Genomic DNA, 13448 nt, shown 5'->3' on the forward strand with positions numbered 1-13448 from the left:
TTGTTTACAGTTAGTAAAATCTAGCACAACTTAATGATGCTAAATTTTGTTCTGCTCCAAATTTGCCTTAGGCAAATTCTGTCTAACATCTTTTGAACATTTTAATAGAGATATGCGCTGGAACAAAGGAACTATTCTGAAGGCATCTGTGGATTATATCAGGCGGCTTCAGAAAGAACAGCACAGAGCAAAAGACTTTGAGTCACGGCAGAAGAAACTGGAGCATGCCAATCGACACTTACTACTGAGAATACAGGTTAGCTGAGATTACTTGTAAAATATTTATTCCTTCCCACATGTATTTCCCACTGTCGATGCTAGTAACCATCCCTAGTCATAGAGTCAGAGTCACACAGCACAGAAACAGGCCCTTCTGCCCAACTCGAACGTGCCAATCAAGTTGCCTACTTGAGCCAGTCACATTTGCCTTTGTTTGGCCCGTATCCCTCTTAACCTTTTTCTATCCATGTACAAATGTCTTTTAAACATTGTAATAATACCTGCCTGTACCACTTCCACTGGCAGCTCATTCCACATACCCACCACACTGAATGAAAAAATTGCCCTTCAGGTCCCCTTTCAATCTTTGCCCTCTCACCTTAAATCAACATCCTGTAGTTTTAGACTCCCCTACCCTGGGAAAAAGACTGTGACCATCCACCTTATCTACACCCCTAATGATTTTATATACCTCTTTAAGGTCACTCCTCAGCCTCCTCCTCTCCAGGGGGGATAAAGTCTCTGCCTATCCAGTCTCTCCTTATAACTCAAGCCCTCCAGTCCCGGTAACATCCTTGTGAATCTCTTCTGCACCCTTTCCAGCTTAATGACTTCCTTCCTATTGCGAGGTGACCAGAACTTTACACAATACTCCAAGTGTCTTCTCACCAACCTCTTGTATAGTTGTAACATGACATCCCAACCCTTGTACTCAATGCCCTGACCAATAAAGGCAATTGTGCCAAATGCCTTCTTCACCACCTTGTCTATCCACGTCACCACTTTCAGGGAACTCCTAGGTCTCTCTGTTCTACAACACTTTCCAGGGCCCTGCCATTTACTGTGTAGGCCCTGCCCTGGTTTAACTTGCCAAAATGCAATGCTTCGCACTTAGTTAAATTACATTTGACCTTCCTTGGCCCACTTCTCAGTTGATCTAGATCTTGCTTTAATCTTAGACAACCTACTTCACTGTCCATTATACCACCAATTTAACTACATCTCATCCAAATCATTAATACAGATGACAAACAACAGTGGATCCAGCACTGATCCCTGCAGCACACCGCTGGTCACAGTACTCCAATCTGATAAACAACCCTCCACTGCCACCCTCTGACTCATTCCACCAAGCTAACTTTGTATCCAATTAGTTAGCTCACACCTGGATCCCATGTGATCAGGCCTACCATGTGGGATCTTGTCAAAGGCCTTGCTAAAGTCCATGTAGACAACATCTCCCACCCTTGCCCCCATCAATCCTCTCAGTCCCCTCTTCAAAAAAAAAACTCAATCAAATTCATGAGGCACAATTTCCCACGCACAAAGCCGTGCTGACTATCCCTAATCAGTCCTTGCCTTTCCAAATGCAGGTAGATCCTGTCTCTCAGAATCCCCTCCAGTAACTTTTCCACTACTGATGTTAGGCTCATCAGCCTGCAGTTTCCTGCCTTGTCCTTGTAGCCCTTCTAAACTAAAGGCACAGAAATAGTCACCTGACAGTCTTCCAGTACCTCACCCATGGCTAGCGATGGTACAAATATATTTGCCAGGGCCCCTGCAATTTCTTCCACACCTTCCCACAATGTCCTACAATATACTTGGTCAGGCTCCAGGAATTTATCCACATCTTTATGTGCTTTAAGACAGGCAGTGCCTCCTCTTTTGTAATGTGGATACATTTCAAGACATCACTCTTCTCTTCCTTGAATTCCCTAGCTTCCATGACCTTCTCCATGGTAATAACAGACCATAAATATTAACTTAAAACCTTGCCCATCTCCCGTTGCTCCACACATAGGTCCCTATTCTCTCCCTAGTTATCATTTTACTCTTAATATACTTATAGAATCTCTTGGGATTCTCCTTTGCCTTATCTGCCAAAGCTGTCAAGTAAACAGAAGATCCCTATTTCTCCAGGCTATTTCTACTTTTGCAGAAATCAATGCATTTGACGGTTATTTGAATGTTGAAATGTTCTCACCTGTTAATATACCTCCTTCAATCCATTTGTTAAAATGTTATCATTCTGCCATCTGTCATTTCTGGTTGTATCCTAATCAAATTGTACTTCAACTTTTCCATATGCTTTCATAGTTGTACAACAGGATGCCTAAGACGTACACAATGCAAAAACAATTCAGAATGAAAACTTGGGTCAAATAAAATTCTGCAGAGTTTTGCTTTGGGGATTCTCACATTTGCAATCCAAAGTGAGGAACTGAGAGAATTATCATAAATTGGGATTTTTTTTATAATTTTCTCATAGATTTTGGACATTGCTATCTATCCAGCATGCATAGCATCTCCCTAGTTGAACCATAGAACAATATAGCACAATACAGGCCCTTCGGCCCACCATGTTGTGCCGACTTTTAAACCACATCTAAGACTAACTAACCCCTTCTTCCCACATATCCCCCTATTTTAAATTCCTCCATATGCTTATCTAACAATCTCTTGAACTTGACCAACGTATCAGCCTCCACCACCACCCCAGGCAGCGCATGAGAAGTTGTTGATTGGCTCCTTTCAATGATTTAGTACGAATGACTTGCCAGGATATTTCAGAGGGCAATGAAAGTAGCCATAATATGATGGGTCTGGAGTCAAGTTCAAGTTAATTGTCATGGGTATACGTACCCAGGGAATCAATGTCATGAAAATTAGCTTATTGCAGCAGCAGCACAGTAGATTACAAATTTAAATTAACATATTATACATAACTTATACAATTAAATAAATCTAATGATATTAGTGCAAGTTGAGGGAAATATAGTCTGAGATAGCATTAGGCTTTTTCAGGTTGGTTCAAGAACCTGTGGCAGCTGTTGTTGAACCTTTAAAATCACCCACAACACTGCAGGCCTCATTGTCAGACAGCATTAGTAAAAAACATTTTTAAAAAAAACACAATTCAGTTTCTTCCAAACCTAACCAAGCTTTCTGCAATATTTCTTCCCCGCTTTTGTATTATGTGCATAATTTAATGAACCTTGTACCAACTCAGCATGGCCCACCTGGTCTATTACGAAGAGCAGCCTGGTGTTGGGAATGATGCAATGGCGATCATGTTCCTGAACTGGTAATCCCATTGATTCAAAAACAGGAATTCTAATCTGATCACAGGAGATAAAGTATTTAAATCAATTCATTGAAAAGCTGGCAAGAGTAATGTTAACAATGAAAGTGCTAAATTGTTGTAAAAAAAACCCACCCTTTACTATTGCCCTCTGGCAGTGAGACTCCAGACCTACAGTATTGTGGGGGCCTCTAAATGCCCTTAAAGAGTTCACTTTTCTTTATCATTTGCCTTTTTTCGCATCCTCCAAACAATGTCTATCCATGTGACAACATTCCCTTAATTCAGTGAGCTATTATTTTTCCATGGCAGCCTTCTCTCAGTCAGTGTAAGCTTTCTCTTCCCCAGCTTGGAAGGTACAGAATTAAAGCCCTTTGGAAGTTGAGTGCATGTCCTGAATTTAAACTATAAATAAGAACTGACTACCTGATGATAAGTATCACTAACATACTGAACTTTTATAATGAAATACCACACATTTTGTTTTTAGTCAATGAATCTAATACACCGACTTTCTGCCAAGTATTTTAATGATAGTGTTAAATTAAAGGAAGTAGATAAATCTGAATTAGCCTATTTTTCAAATTGATTTTTGGGTGTAATTTTTAGGAACTTGAAATGCAAGCCCGTGCACATGGACTCCCACTTGTCAACCCTTCTGGCCTCTGCTCATCTGATCTTTCTGGACGGAACATTAAACTAGAGCCAGTAATCGATGAGTGCCATAGAGATGGCTTACAGCACCATGTAGATCTTTCCTGCAGTACTACACTGGATCCTGCAGATGGAACTCTCAACTTCAGTGATAACCTTGGACCTGGCACCTACAATGCTCCTACAAAAATGAGTACCAAACTGGAAGATATTCTGATGGACGATACTCTCTCCCCAGGGGAAGGTACTGACCCTCTTCTGTCATCTGTGTCACCTGGCGCTTCAAAGACAAGCAGTCGGCGAAGCAGCATGAGCATGGAAGATAGTGAAAATGGGTGTTAGCAAGAAAAAAAGTCATTTTTTTAAGCTCCATCTGTACTTAACTTTTCCTTAAAGATCTCTCTTTTTTACTTGCGTAAAATAAATACCCGTGTTGTGATGGTAAACCTATTTATCAGTCGATAAGGAGTTTAAGTCATTGGAATAAATCAAAATAAATGGAAATATTGATAAGCAGAAATGTATCTGTCTGCAAAGAGACAGGACCACAGAGAGCCAGCCAGACAGTGAAGGCACCCAGGAAGTAGAAGATGGAGTAATCCTTTGGGGACATGATTGGTTGATTTTATTCTAATAAAATGAAATTTGTGTCAGAAAAAGAAAATCAATGTATCTTTTAATTCAGATATTTTTCTCAGTTTCTTAACTTTTACTTAAATAATATATTTTAATCCATTTTTACAATCAATTTTTGATTTTTGCATGACCTGTACTTGATTTGTTTTCATGCTAGACCTTCAAGATTTTTATTTTTTACTTCTGAATATTTAGTTGTATGAATATGCATATACTGGTATTCAGTATTTCAATTATTTCAATACATTATATTTCTTCAGTCTGTTTTTAGTGGAGGATTTGGTGCATTGGCCATAGACACTTAAGGAAGTCTAGGCAAGACTTTTAGTGAAATGTCTGGATATTTTGTATATCTAAACACAATCTTATTTAGACATGTTTTTAAATTAACTTTGAAAATAAGAGCTTTACTTGTTTGAAAAACATGATTGTAGTTCAGTATATCTAAAGTGATGCTTAAACTAGCTAACATGATGTGCTATTTATTTTATTTTTTAAACAGCAAGAGTGTAACTATTAGAAGAAAATGTGCAGTGTGGTTGAAAATCTACCTTTTTGTCTTCTAATGATACCTCTTATGATAGTAGATTTACATGTTGAGTCCTTCAGCACTGCAGCATGCTACAATGCAAACAGCTTTCTGCTTATCAGATTGTTATTTGATAATGCATATGCTCTTGATGAGGTTATTCCAGATAATCTTGCTGATTGTTTGGTGATGTCTGTCAAAATGATGACCACTTCAGGGCATTCTGTAACTACATTGGTGAGGGAATTGGAATGAGCTGGACTGTGAAGCAAGGTGTGATTTTGGGCATTGGGGAGGTGGAATTTAGTTGAGGCATGCAATTTATTCTGAGTAGGCAATAATTTCTAATTCACCGATGATTAACAATGTAGACGGTCTTACTCTTGACTGGAATAAATTGTGTGTCCTACCATAAATTCCTTTAATCTCATTCACAATTCTGCTATCATATAATTTGTAACGCAATATAATGTACAGAAATGTTTGGTATTTACCACAGTGTATTGTGACAAACTCCCCTCACCCCTACCATTGGAATTAATAATAATGATAGAGTAATGACTAACTTTGTCAGGGCAAATCAATCAACTGGTCTTCAAAATGATCAGATTAACCATGTTTTATTACAACAGTGTTGTAAGAGTAGGAATATGATGCTACATCATCTACTTTGTTGTAGATCTATGCAATTTCACTAGATGTATTTGCATTGAACTGTGCCTAGGTAATTGTTCTACACTCATACTAGCTCAAGGTGTGTTGAAGAGAAGAATTTTTAAATAGGTAATTTATGAAATACTGAATGTGGCAGCAGAATATAGTGAATTCAGAATGAAGTGCCTTAAAATAGATTACTAAGTCTTTTGGATATGCACTGACTGATGGGTGTAATCCGTGAGGGTTTGGCCTGTGTATTAGTATGTGGGTGTTGCTTGCTGCCTATATTCAGAATGTGAGCTTCCAGCTTCTTCACTGATAGGATTCAAAGATTTACTGACCTTCTGCTACCTTTCTGTGTAAGTAACCTCAAGAGACTGCTTTTAAGTTTAGTTTGAAGGGAATTGACTACTCAGCCTAGTTCTGCCAAAATCCTGGGACAGGAAAAAGTATGCAATACAATAATGTTATGTTAAAAGCAATAATTGTTAAACATTTTCAAAATAGCAAGTGGAAAAAAATAGGTTAAATAATGAAAGATAAGCACAAACAGCCATGCACTTACGGGGATGTGATTTGAAATAAAGAATGCACTTGATAGATTGGAGACTGTTATAGTAATTGTTAATAAAATATCAATCCTATATTTCTTGAAAAGTAGCTTAAAATACTGCCTCTTAATGAGCTAGTTGGTACTGTAATGTGATATTCACTTGCTGCCAGATGCAGCATACTTTGTGTATTGTCCACTGGAATGTAAATTACAGACCATGATTACTTATCTGTTTTGAACCTGATCTCACTATAAATAGAAGATACACAATTATTTGCTGTTGTTTGTCTTTTATACCACAAGAGTACCTGACTACTTAACTATTGAACACTATTGCATGTTCATTGTAGTAGCTAGCTTTATATATGGTTAATAATTATATAGTACATCTAATAGTTGTGTATCTTCTTTATATTTGGTTTAATTTTAGTAGACTAATTTATGCTGCAATTATTGTGCCATAAGAATCCTGTGAATTTTTAAATAATGTACTATGAATTCCATACAACTGTTACACTGGTTATCCTGTTCCCTGTAACAAACCATAAAAATAGTTTTTGATACCCGTTTACATAGAGCCAGGTGATAAACCACAGCAGCAACATGTATTCAATGCCTGCACTCAGCGTTTCTAGATATTTGTATTGATTTGCCCCGGGAGTCAACATCCAGATGAAAATATTACATTAGTTGAAGTTAATTGACACTTTCTCCAAAAATAGTCTGAAGTCTGTACTTGTGTGTCATTGAGTACAGTGCATTTGTAAAGTATGTAAAACCCTTTTTATTCTATGGTCTTTAATGCTTGTGGGTCAGGAAAACAACACACTTGAAAAATACTTTCCGTACAAGAGGGTAAATATATGGATCCCTCCATTCTGTCAGAAGTCAGAGCTATAGTGTAAATGATGACTCTTGTGCACTCACCAATGTATTCCTCTCCAGAATTTTTTCCCCATATGTTATGGTATCTATCTGGAATTAACTGCAATAAATCCAGGAAGTTTTAATTATTGTTTTAAATTGTACACAAGGGTAAAAAGCACAGTAAAAAAAAAAGTGAGTTGCCATTTCAAAGAAAGGTATGAAAGCTTCAGCACCTCTATATTGATTCCAGGTTCAGAGACTGTACTCTGAAATCCTTCTGTTACATAAATTATAAGCAACACATTGTGACTACATTTAACAAACTGAATCTGTAACTTCTGATTGTTACATTTGTAAATATATTTGTAAGTACACTAAATTACACTTGATGAAATAGTACCTGTGGTTAGTTTTTAAGTTTTGAAATTTTTACTTTTGGCCAAAAAATTTTACATTCTTATTGTATAGATTGGTTAATAACATAGCTACCAACACACTTAAATAAAGGGCATCAAAAGAGATCAACGTCCTCGTGTTATTTTGTGTCATTGTTGTATTGGGTATTTCAAGGGTTTCTGTTTTCCTATTTTTTTCATTTTGCCACATACTGTAACTGAAAATATAATTCAGGTTTACCTTAAGTCAGAACAACTTTCAGTTATATGCCAGTATCACCGTGCCAATGTAAATATTACAGCCTAGCAGTACATGGCCTCTTAACTCTCTAATAATTATCCTTATGGCAGTGATAAACATTGGAAGAGCAGGGATTCACACCATCTGAACACTTAAAAAAAAGACCTGAAATCTAAAGCAGTGTTCACTGTCTAGACTTTTACCCATTACAACACATTGTGGCACAAAAGCAGATTAAGAGGGGTTCTATATAGTTGCTGGACATTTGTCAAGAGCCCTACACTGCAAACATCGCAGTGTCCAAGATATTTTGAAGAGTCATTCGACAATGTCCTTCACATACTGGAGTGCACATAGCCAAACACAATATCCTGGACCACAAATAGGTTACGTGGGTTGATGTGTGTGTGTGTTGGGGGGGTGGTGGGGGGGGGGGGGGGGGGGGGAGGAGGGGAGAATGGTATGGTCAAGAGCCTGAAGAAGACTGGGAAGCAGATTACTGCATTGGAGTTCTGCTGGTTATTGGTAGTGCCTTGTTGAGATGAGGAAATTGTGCCTCGTTGGGAAGTTCTAGTGAGTGGTCAGCAATCCATGGATTCAGGATGCAGGGCAATTGGGATATGGGTAGCGAAGGGTGATACTGTGGGAATTGCAGGGATAGGAACACAGTACAGTACTGTTAAAACCTATTTGGGAGTACCCAATATCAGGCATTGCTAGGACAGCATGGACTAATTTAACCAACAACACTCCAAAAGAAGCATTATCAGAGGAACAACACTAATCAGTACTAATGACACTGAACTCTCATCAAACACACAAGTGTGACTCACTCTGGATGTGCTCGGTTGACACTCCACGTGATTAAAGTTACAGTCTGATAGTTGGGTTGTTTCCTTAAATTTCCATGAATAATCTGCCACCATACCATCTGGAAGTCTAATATTTGGGAACTCCTGATTAGGGCCAATTTCCTTTATCCAGAGGAAGATCTCCATCATGGTAGACAAAGAATATTCCACTTTTCATTTGCTAATGAAAACAGCAATGCTCATCTGACAGTGGCTCTGATAAGCAACATCAACCAATTTTCAGAGGCACTGCAGATGCTGGAACTAGGAGCAAAAAAACAAACTACTGGAGGAACTCAGCAGGTCAACAGCATCTGTGGAGACAGAGGGATATGGGGCCTGATGCAGGGTCTCAATTGTTAACTATCCCTCTGTCTCCATCGATGCTGCCTGACCTGCCAAAGTTCCTCTAGCAATTTGGTTTTTCCAGTCATCAACTAATATTCTCCTTCATTATACCAAACTCTGCCTTGTTGCAAGACTGTAAACAAATCTGAGAGCTGAATCAAATGTAAAAATGCACCCAGGACATGATGGCCCGAATGGCTCCTTTCTGTGCTGTATATTCCTATGATAGCTTGATAAGCTAATTAAATATTGTCCTTCAGAAGCATTCACTTGTACATGTTACTTCGTAAGCCTTTTCCAAATCATGTGTTCCTTTTTTGATGCCCTGCTGGGGAAATTGCTTATATTTGCTTTAAATTGATACAATTAAATACTCTAAGCACTCAAAAACACACATTATTCTTCTGCAGCTGAAAAACATTTCACTCATGAAGCACTTTCAAGAATGAAATAGAATTCAGTTCTACTGTAAGCAGGGTAATTTATCAACCCACTGGGGAAACTGAAGAGCCACTCAATCAAGAGCTAATCAGTACCTCTGGTTGTTGAGATCACTGCTTCTTTCACTTAATATCTCAGGCATTGCTTGGAGTCTCATCTGTTGGTACATTAATACAAAATGTTTAGTTCACCATGTCTACTTACTTACAACAAAAAGGCAAATATGAATACCTTCTTTTCCTGAGGACCAGGATCACTGGAGTTAGTTGACTCTTTGTGCTCTGCAGTAGAGCGATGAGAGGGTAGTCCTTGACGGCTTGGTCTTGTAACATGATGCTAATGTGACACTTTCAGAGATGACAGTTTCAAACAGCTGGATCCAGCACTCTCCATTTCATCTGTGAATCAATTTTCAGTAGCAGTTACAATCTTGAAGCTTGAGAGATCTTGATAGGCCGAATACAGCGAGGATGTTTCATCTTGCGGAAGAATCTAGAACTAATGGCTAGAACTAATGGCTAGAAGGTTACCTGACACATTAACTCTATTTCTGTCTCCACGGATAGAACATGACCTGCAGAATAACCCCAATGTTTTCTCTTTTCATTTCAGTTCCTGCTTCTGCAGTTTTTTTTGCTTTTCAATTCAACAATTTTACATCAACAGCCTGTCCAGTTTGTATCAGAAGTGGCCAATTCCAGTGGATGGTCAGCAACCTGTGATGTTAACTGAGTTCCTCTTTCTCCACAGATGCTGCCTGACCTGGGGGCTTTATTTTCAGCATTTTCTTTTACTTCAGATTTCCAGCAACTGCAGTTTTGTATTTCAGTATTTCCCCTCTATCCTCCTTCCCCATTTCAGCTCCTTCTTTTACATCTCCTCCAGACATATCATTTACAATGAACAAGCTTCACTACTTAAATCTCTCTTGGACTTCACCCCATCACTTTCCATTGTTTTCTGCAACTTAAAGCAGGCCTGTTTTCCAATTTTCCTAGTTCTTAAGAAATGTCATCAGCCTGAAATGTTAATCGTTTCTCTCATCACAGATGTTGCCTGACTTGCCGAATATCCCCAGCCTGTTTTTATAGGGGAGAGGATATTCCACTAATGAGAGAGGAGACAGCTGCTCTTTTCTCCAAATCAACATCTTCCATTGTCTGATGGAAAGGATGGTTGAACACAAGCATGACCACAGATTATCAAAGCACAGCAGACAGATAAAGGAATAGTTCTGAATATCTCTCTCACTTCGGTTGGCCTTGCTATCTGTCCCAGCAGCATCCAAGGAAAAGTTAGGAAGTATGAGGGATAAAGGATTGAAGGTAAGAACATTGTGTCCAGCATTCTGATTTTGGAAGGCAGCAGATCTGAATTCCTTTCACAAAGTAAATTATGATAAGCATTTGAATATCAGCTTTCTGGCAAAGTAGAGTGAAGAGAAATATATGGAGAGAAAGTGCAAAAATCCCGTTAGATTCAGACAGGAAGTTTGTTTCTTTTATGTTAAATCAACTGCAAAATTACCTGTAACTGATGAAGGAAAAGATACTTAACATTCTTTAGTTACCTCCCCTCTGCTCACGATCTTAACAGATGGGTTAATTTATTTAAAATAAATGGATTAATTAAGAGCAGCTAGGCATGGCTTGGAGGAGCTAACCAGCAATAGGGATTGTGTGTTGGTGCCACTTTGGGCAGTGCAAACATTTAGTTGCTGATGAGTTGCTTTAAGATATTGAAGAAAATTCTTTCCTTTGTATTTGAGTTTTTAACAGATGTGTGCTTATTTTTTTTATATTCTAAGTTTATAACTACTTAGTTCTTGTCTTTTCATCTTATTTTCATGTTTTTACATGGCAGCAGAACTGAAACTAGAGAAATGAGACAGAGAGTGTGAGACAGTCCACGTCCAATGCCACCAGACAGAGAACTTTTGTCGAGCAGGACAAAGGATGCATTCTGTTTAGTGCTGGTACAAGCACGACCACAACATATCTTTGTATAAATTCAGAGTAATTCCCCTGAAGCAGCATGGAATGGGGGTGGGGGTGTGGGTTGATGGGGTGAAGCATTGCTTGGTTGGGGAAATCCAGAACTCATTTGAACTTTCTCAGTGCCACTGGATTCTACTAAGTAATTTTAGCTTCTGAGTCTCAGGTCTCCAGATTGTGCAGCAGGTGTGGTATGTTCCTAAGTTATGTGATCATAGCCCTACTTAAAAGGATACCACGTGAAGGGGAATTGGAGGAATTCAGGATGAATGGACCTACAGGAAAGGCAACATCAGATTTAATCAAGTGTCACAGTAGTTACCACAGGAAACAATGCTTTATTGAGCTAACCAAGCCTAACAACGTGAATATTTTTACTTATCAACTAAATCTGAACTTTACAATTTGTTACCTTTCATTACTTGTCTTGCTAAAAGGTCTCAATCATACCGCTCCCCACTTCCACCTCTTGTATATCATGACCTCTGATTTTTTTTCATCTCACTGCTGACACTCACCTCAATGCTCAGGAAATGTGATGCATAGTTATCCACATCAAATCTACTATGTTCAATGGGTAAATCTCTCATCTTCTCTCACTGACAGGTCATCCTGGAGAAACATTCAACTGTGATAAGCATTTACTAGCTATTATCAGCAATTATAGTTTAAACTACTAACAGTGACTATTCACTGTTTATAAAATCATAATACAAAACAAGGTGATTTAGTTGCTCCAGTAAAATAAACTTAAAAACAAAACATTAACCGACTCAATTCATGAATCATTTTCATCTCCCACACATCCTTGTGGGGTATGGGACAGATGACAAGCTTATCTTACAAATGTAGAATGTAAGCATTTTAGGATTCTTGTAACTAATTGCAAGATAAAATTAATGCATTTGGGAAGTGAGTCAGAGATTGGACAAAAGGTTGTTTTCTCTGGAGCATCAGAGGCTGAGGGGGCAACCTGATTCAAAGCCCCTTCTGGCTTTCCTAATTCCCTTCAAGTTCTTTTCTGGCTTCATATAGTTCTCAAGGGATCAGTCTGATTTTAGTTTCCTAAATCTTACATACGTTTCCTTTTTCTTCTTGACTAAATTCACCATCTCTCTTGTTATCCAAGGGTTCTCTTACCTTGCCATTCCTTGTCCTTCCGTCTTACTGGAACATACCTGCCCTGTACTCTGTGCAGTTGGTCTTTAAACACCCTCCACATGACAGATGTGGACTTGCCCAAAAACAGCTGTTCCCAATTAACTCTCCCTAGTTCCTACCTGATACTCTCGTAATTTGCCCTACCCCATTTTAAAACTCTCCTGCAAGGTCCATTCTTATCCTTATCAATAGCTATCTTAAAATTTAATGAGTTATGATCACTGTTCCCTAACTGTTCTCCCAACCAAAGGTCAGTCACCTGACCAGGCTCATTACCCAACAGCAGGTCCAGTATGGCCCCTCCTCTTGTTGGACTATCTACATATTGAGAAACCCTTCTGGATGCACCTAACAAATTCTGCCCCATCTATACCTCTTGCACTAAGGAGGTCCCAGTCTATATTAGGGAAGTTGAAGTCACCCCATACAGCAACCCTGTTGTTTTTACACCTTTCCCTAATCTGCCTGTATATCTGTTCCTCAATGTAGCCATGGGGGGGGGGGGGGGGGGGGGGGGGGTCTGCAGTATAATCCCATCAGAATGATTGCACCTTTCTTATTTTTGAGTTCTACCCATATAGACTCTGTGGATGAGCCCTCCATAATGTCCCCTCCTGAGTGCAGCTGTGATATTGTCCCTGATTAATAGAGAAGAAGGTAAAAGAGTCAGGGGCGAGTTGCACTCTCTTTTCTAAATCATCGAAACCCTGGAACATGAAGCATCCATTCCTGTCCCTCTCTCAGTCATCTCTTATGGCCATAACATCATAGTTCCATGTACTGATTCATACTCTAAGTTTGTCACCCTTACCCATAATAC

The 13448-nt window shown here is 38.8% G+C and overlaps 1 protein-coding gene across 6 annotated transcripts in view; it reads left to right on the forward strand.

Moving 5' to 3' along the window:
• The window catches only part of mitfa (melanocyte inducing transcription factor a), a 211086-nt gene extending 203388 nt beyond the window's left edge, over positions 1-7698 (forward strand). For all 6 annotated transcript variants that reach the window (XM_052017550.1, XM_052017552.1, XM_052017553.1 and 3 more), the window contains 2 exons: positions 109-256; positions 3911-7698. In XM_052017550.1, the coding sequence (XP_051873510.1) occupies positions 109-256; positions 3911-4297 (535 nt within the window). In that variant the 3' untranslated portion in view covers positions 4298-7698. The remainder of the gene's footprint in view (positions 1-108; positions 257-3910) is intronic.
• Positions 7699-13448: the final 5750 nt, after the last annotated feature.

Source organism: Pristis pectinata, chromosome 6 (genome assembly GCF_009764475.1).
Source record: "Pristis pectinata isolate sPriPec2 chromosome 6, sPriPec2.1.pri, whole genome shotgun sequence".
NCBI lineage: Eukaryota > Metazoa > Chordata > Chondrichthyes > Rhinopristiformes > Pristidae > Pristis > Pristis pectinata.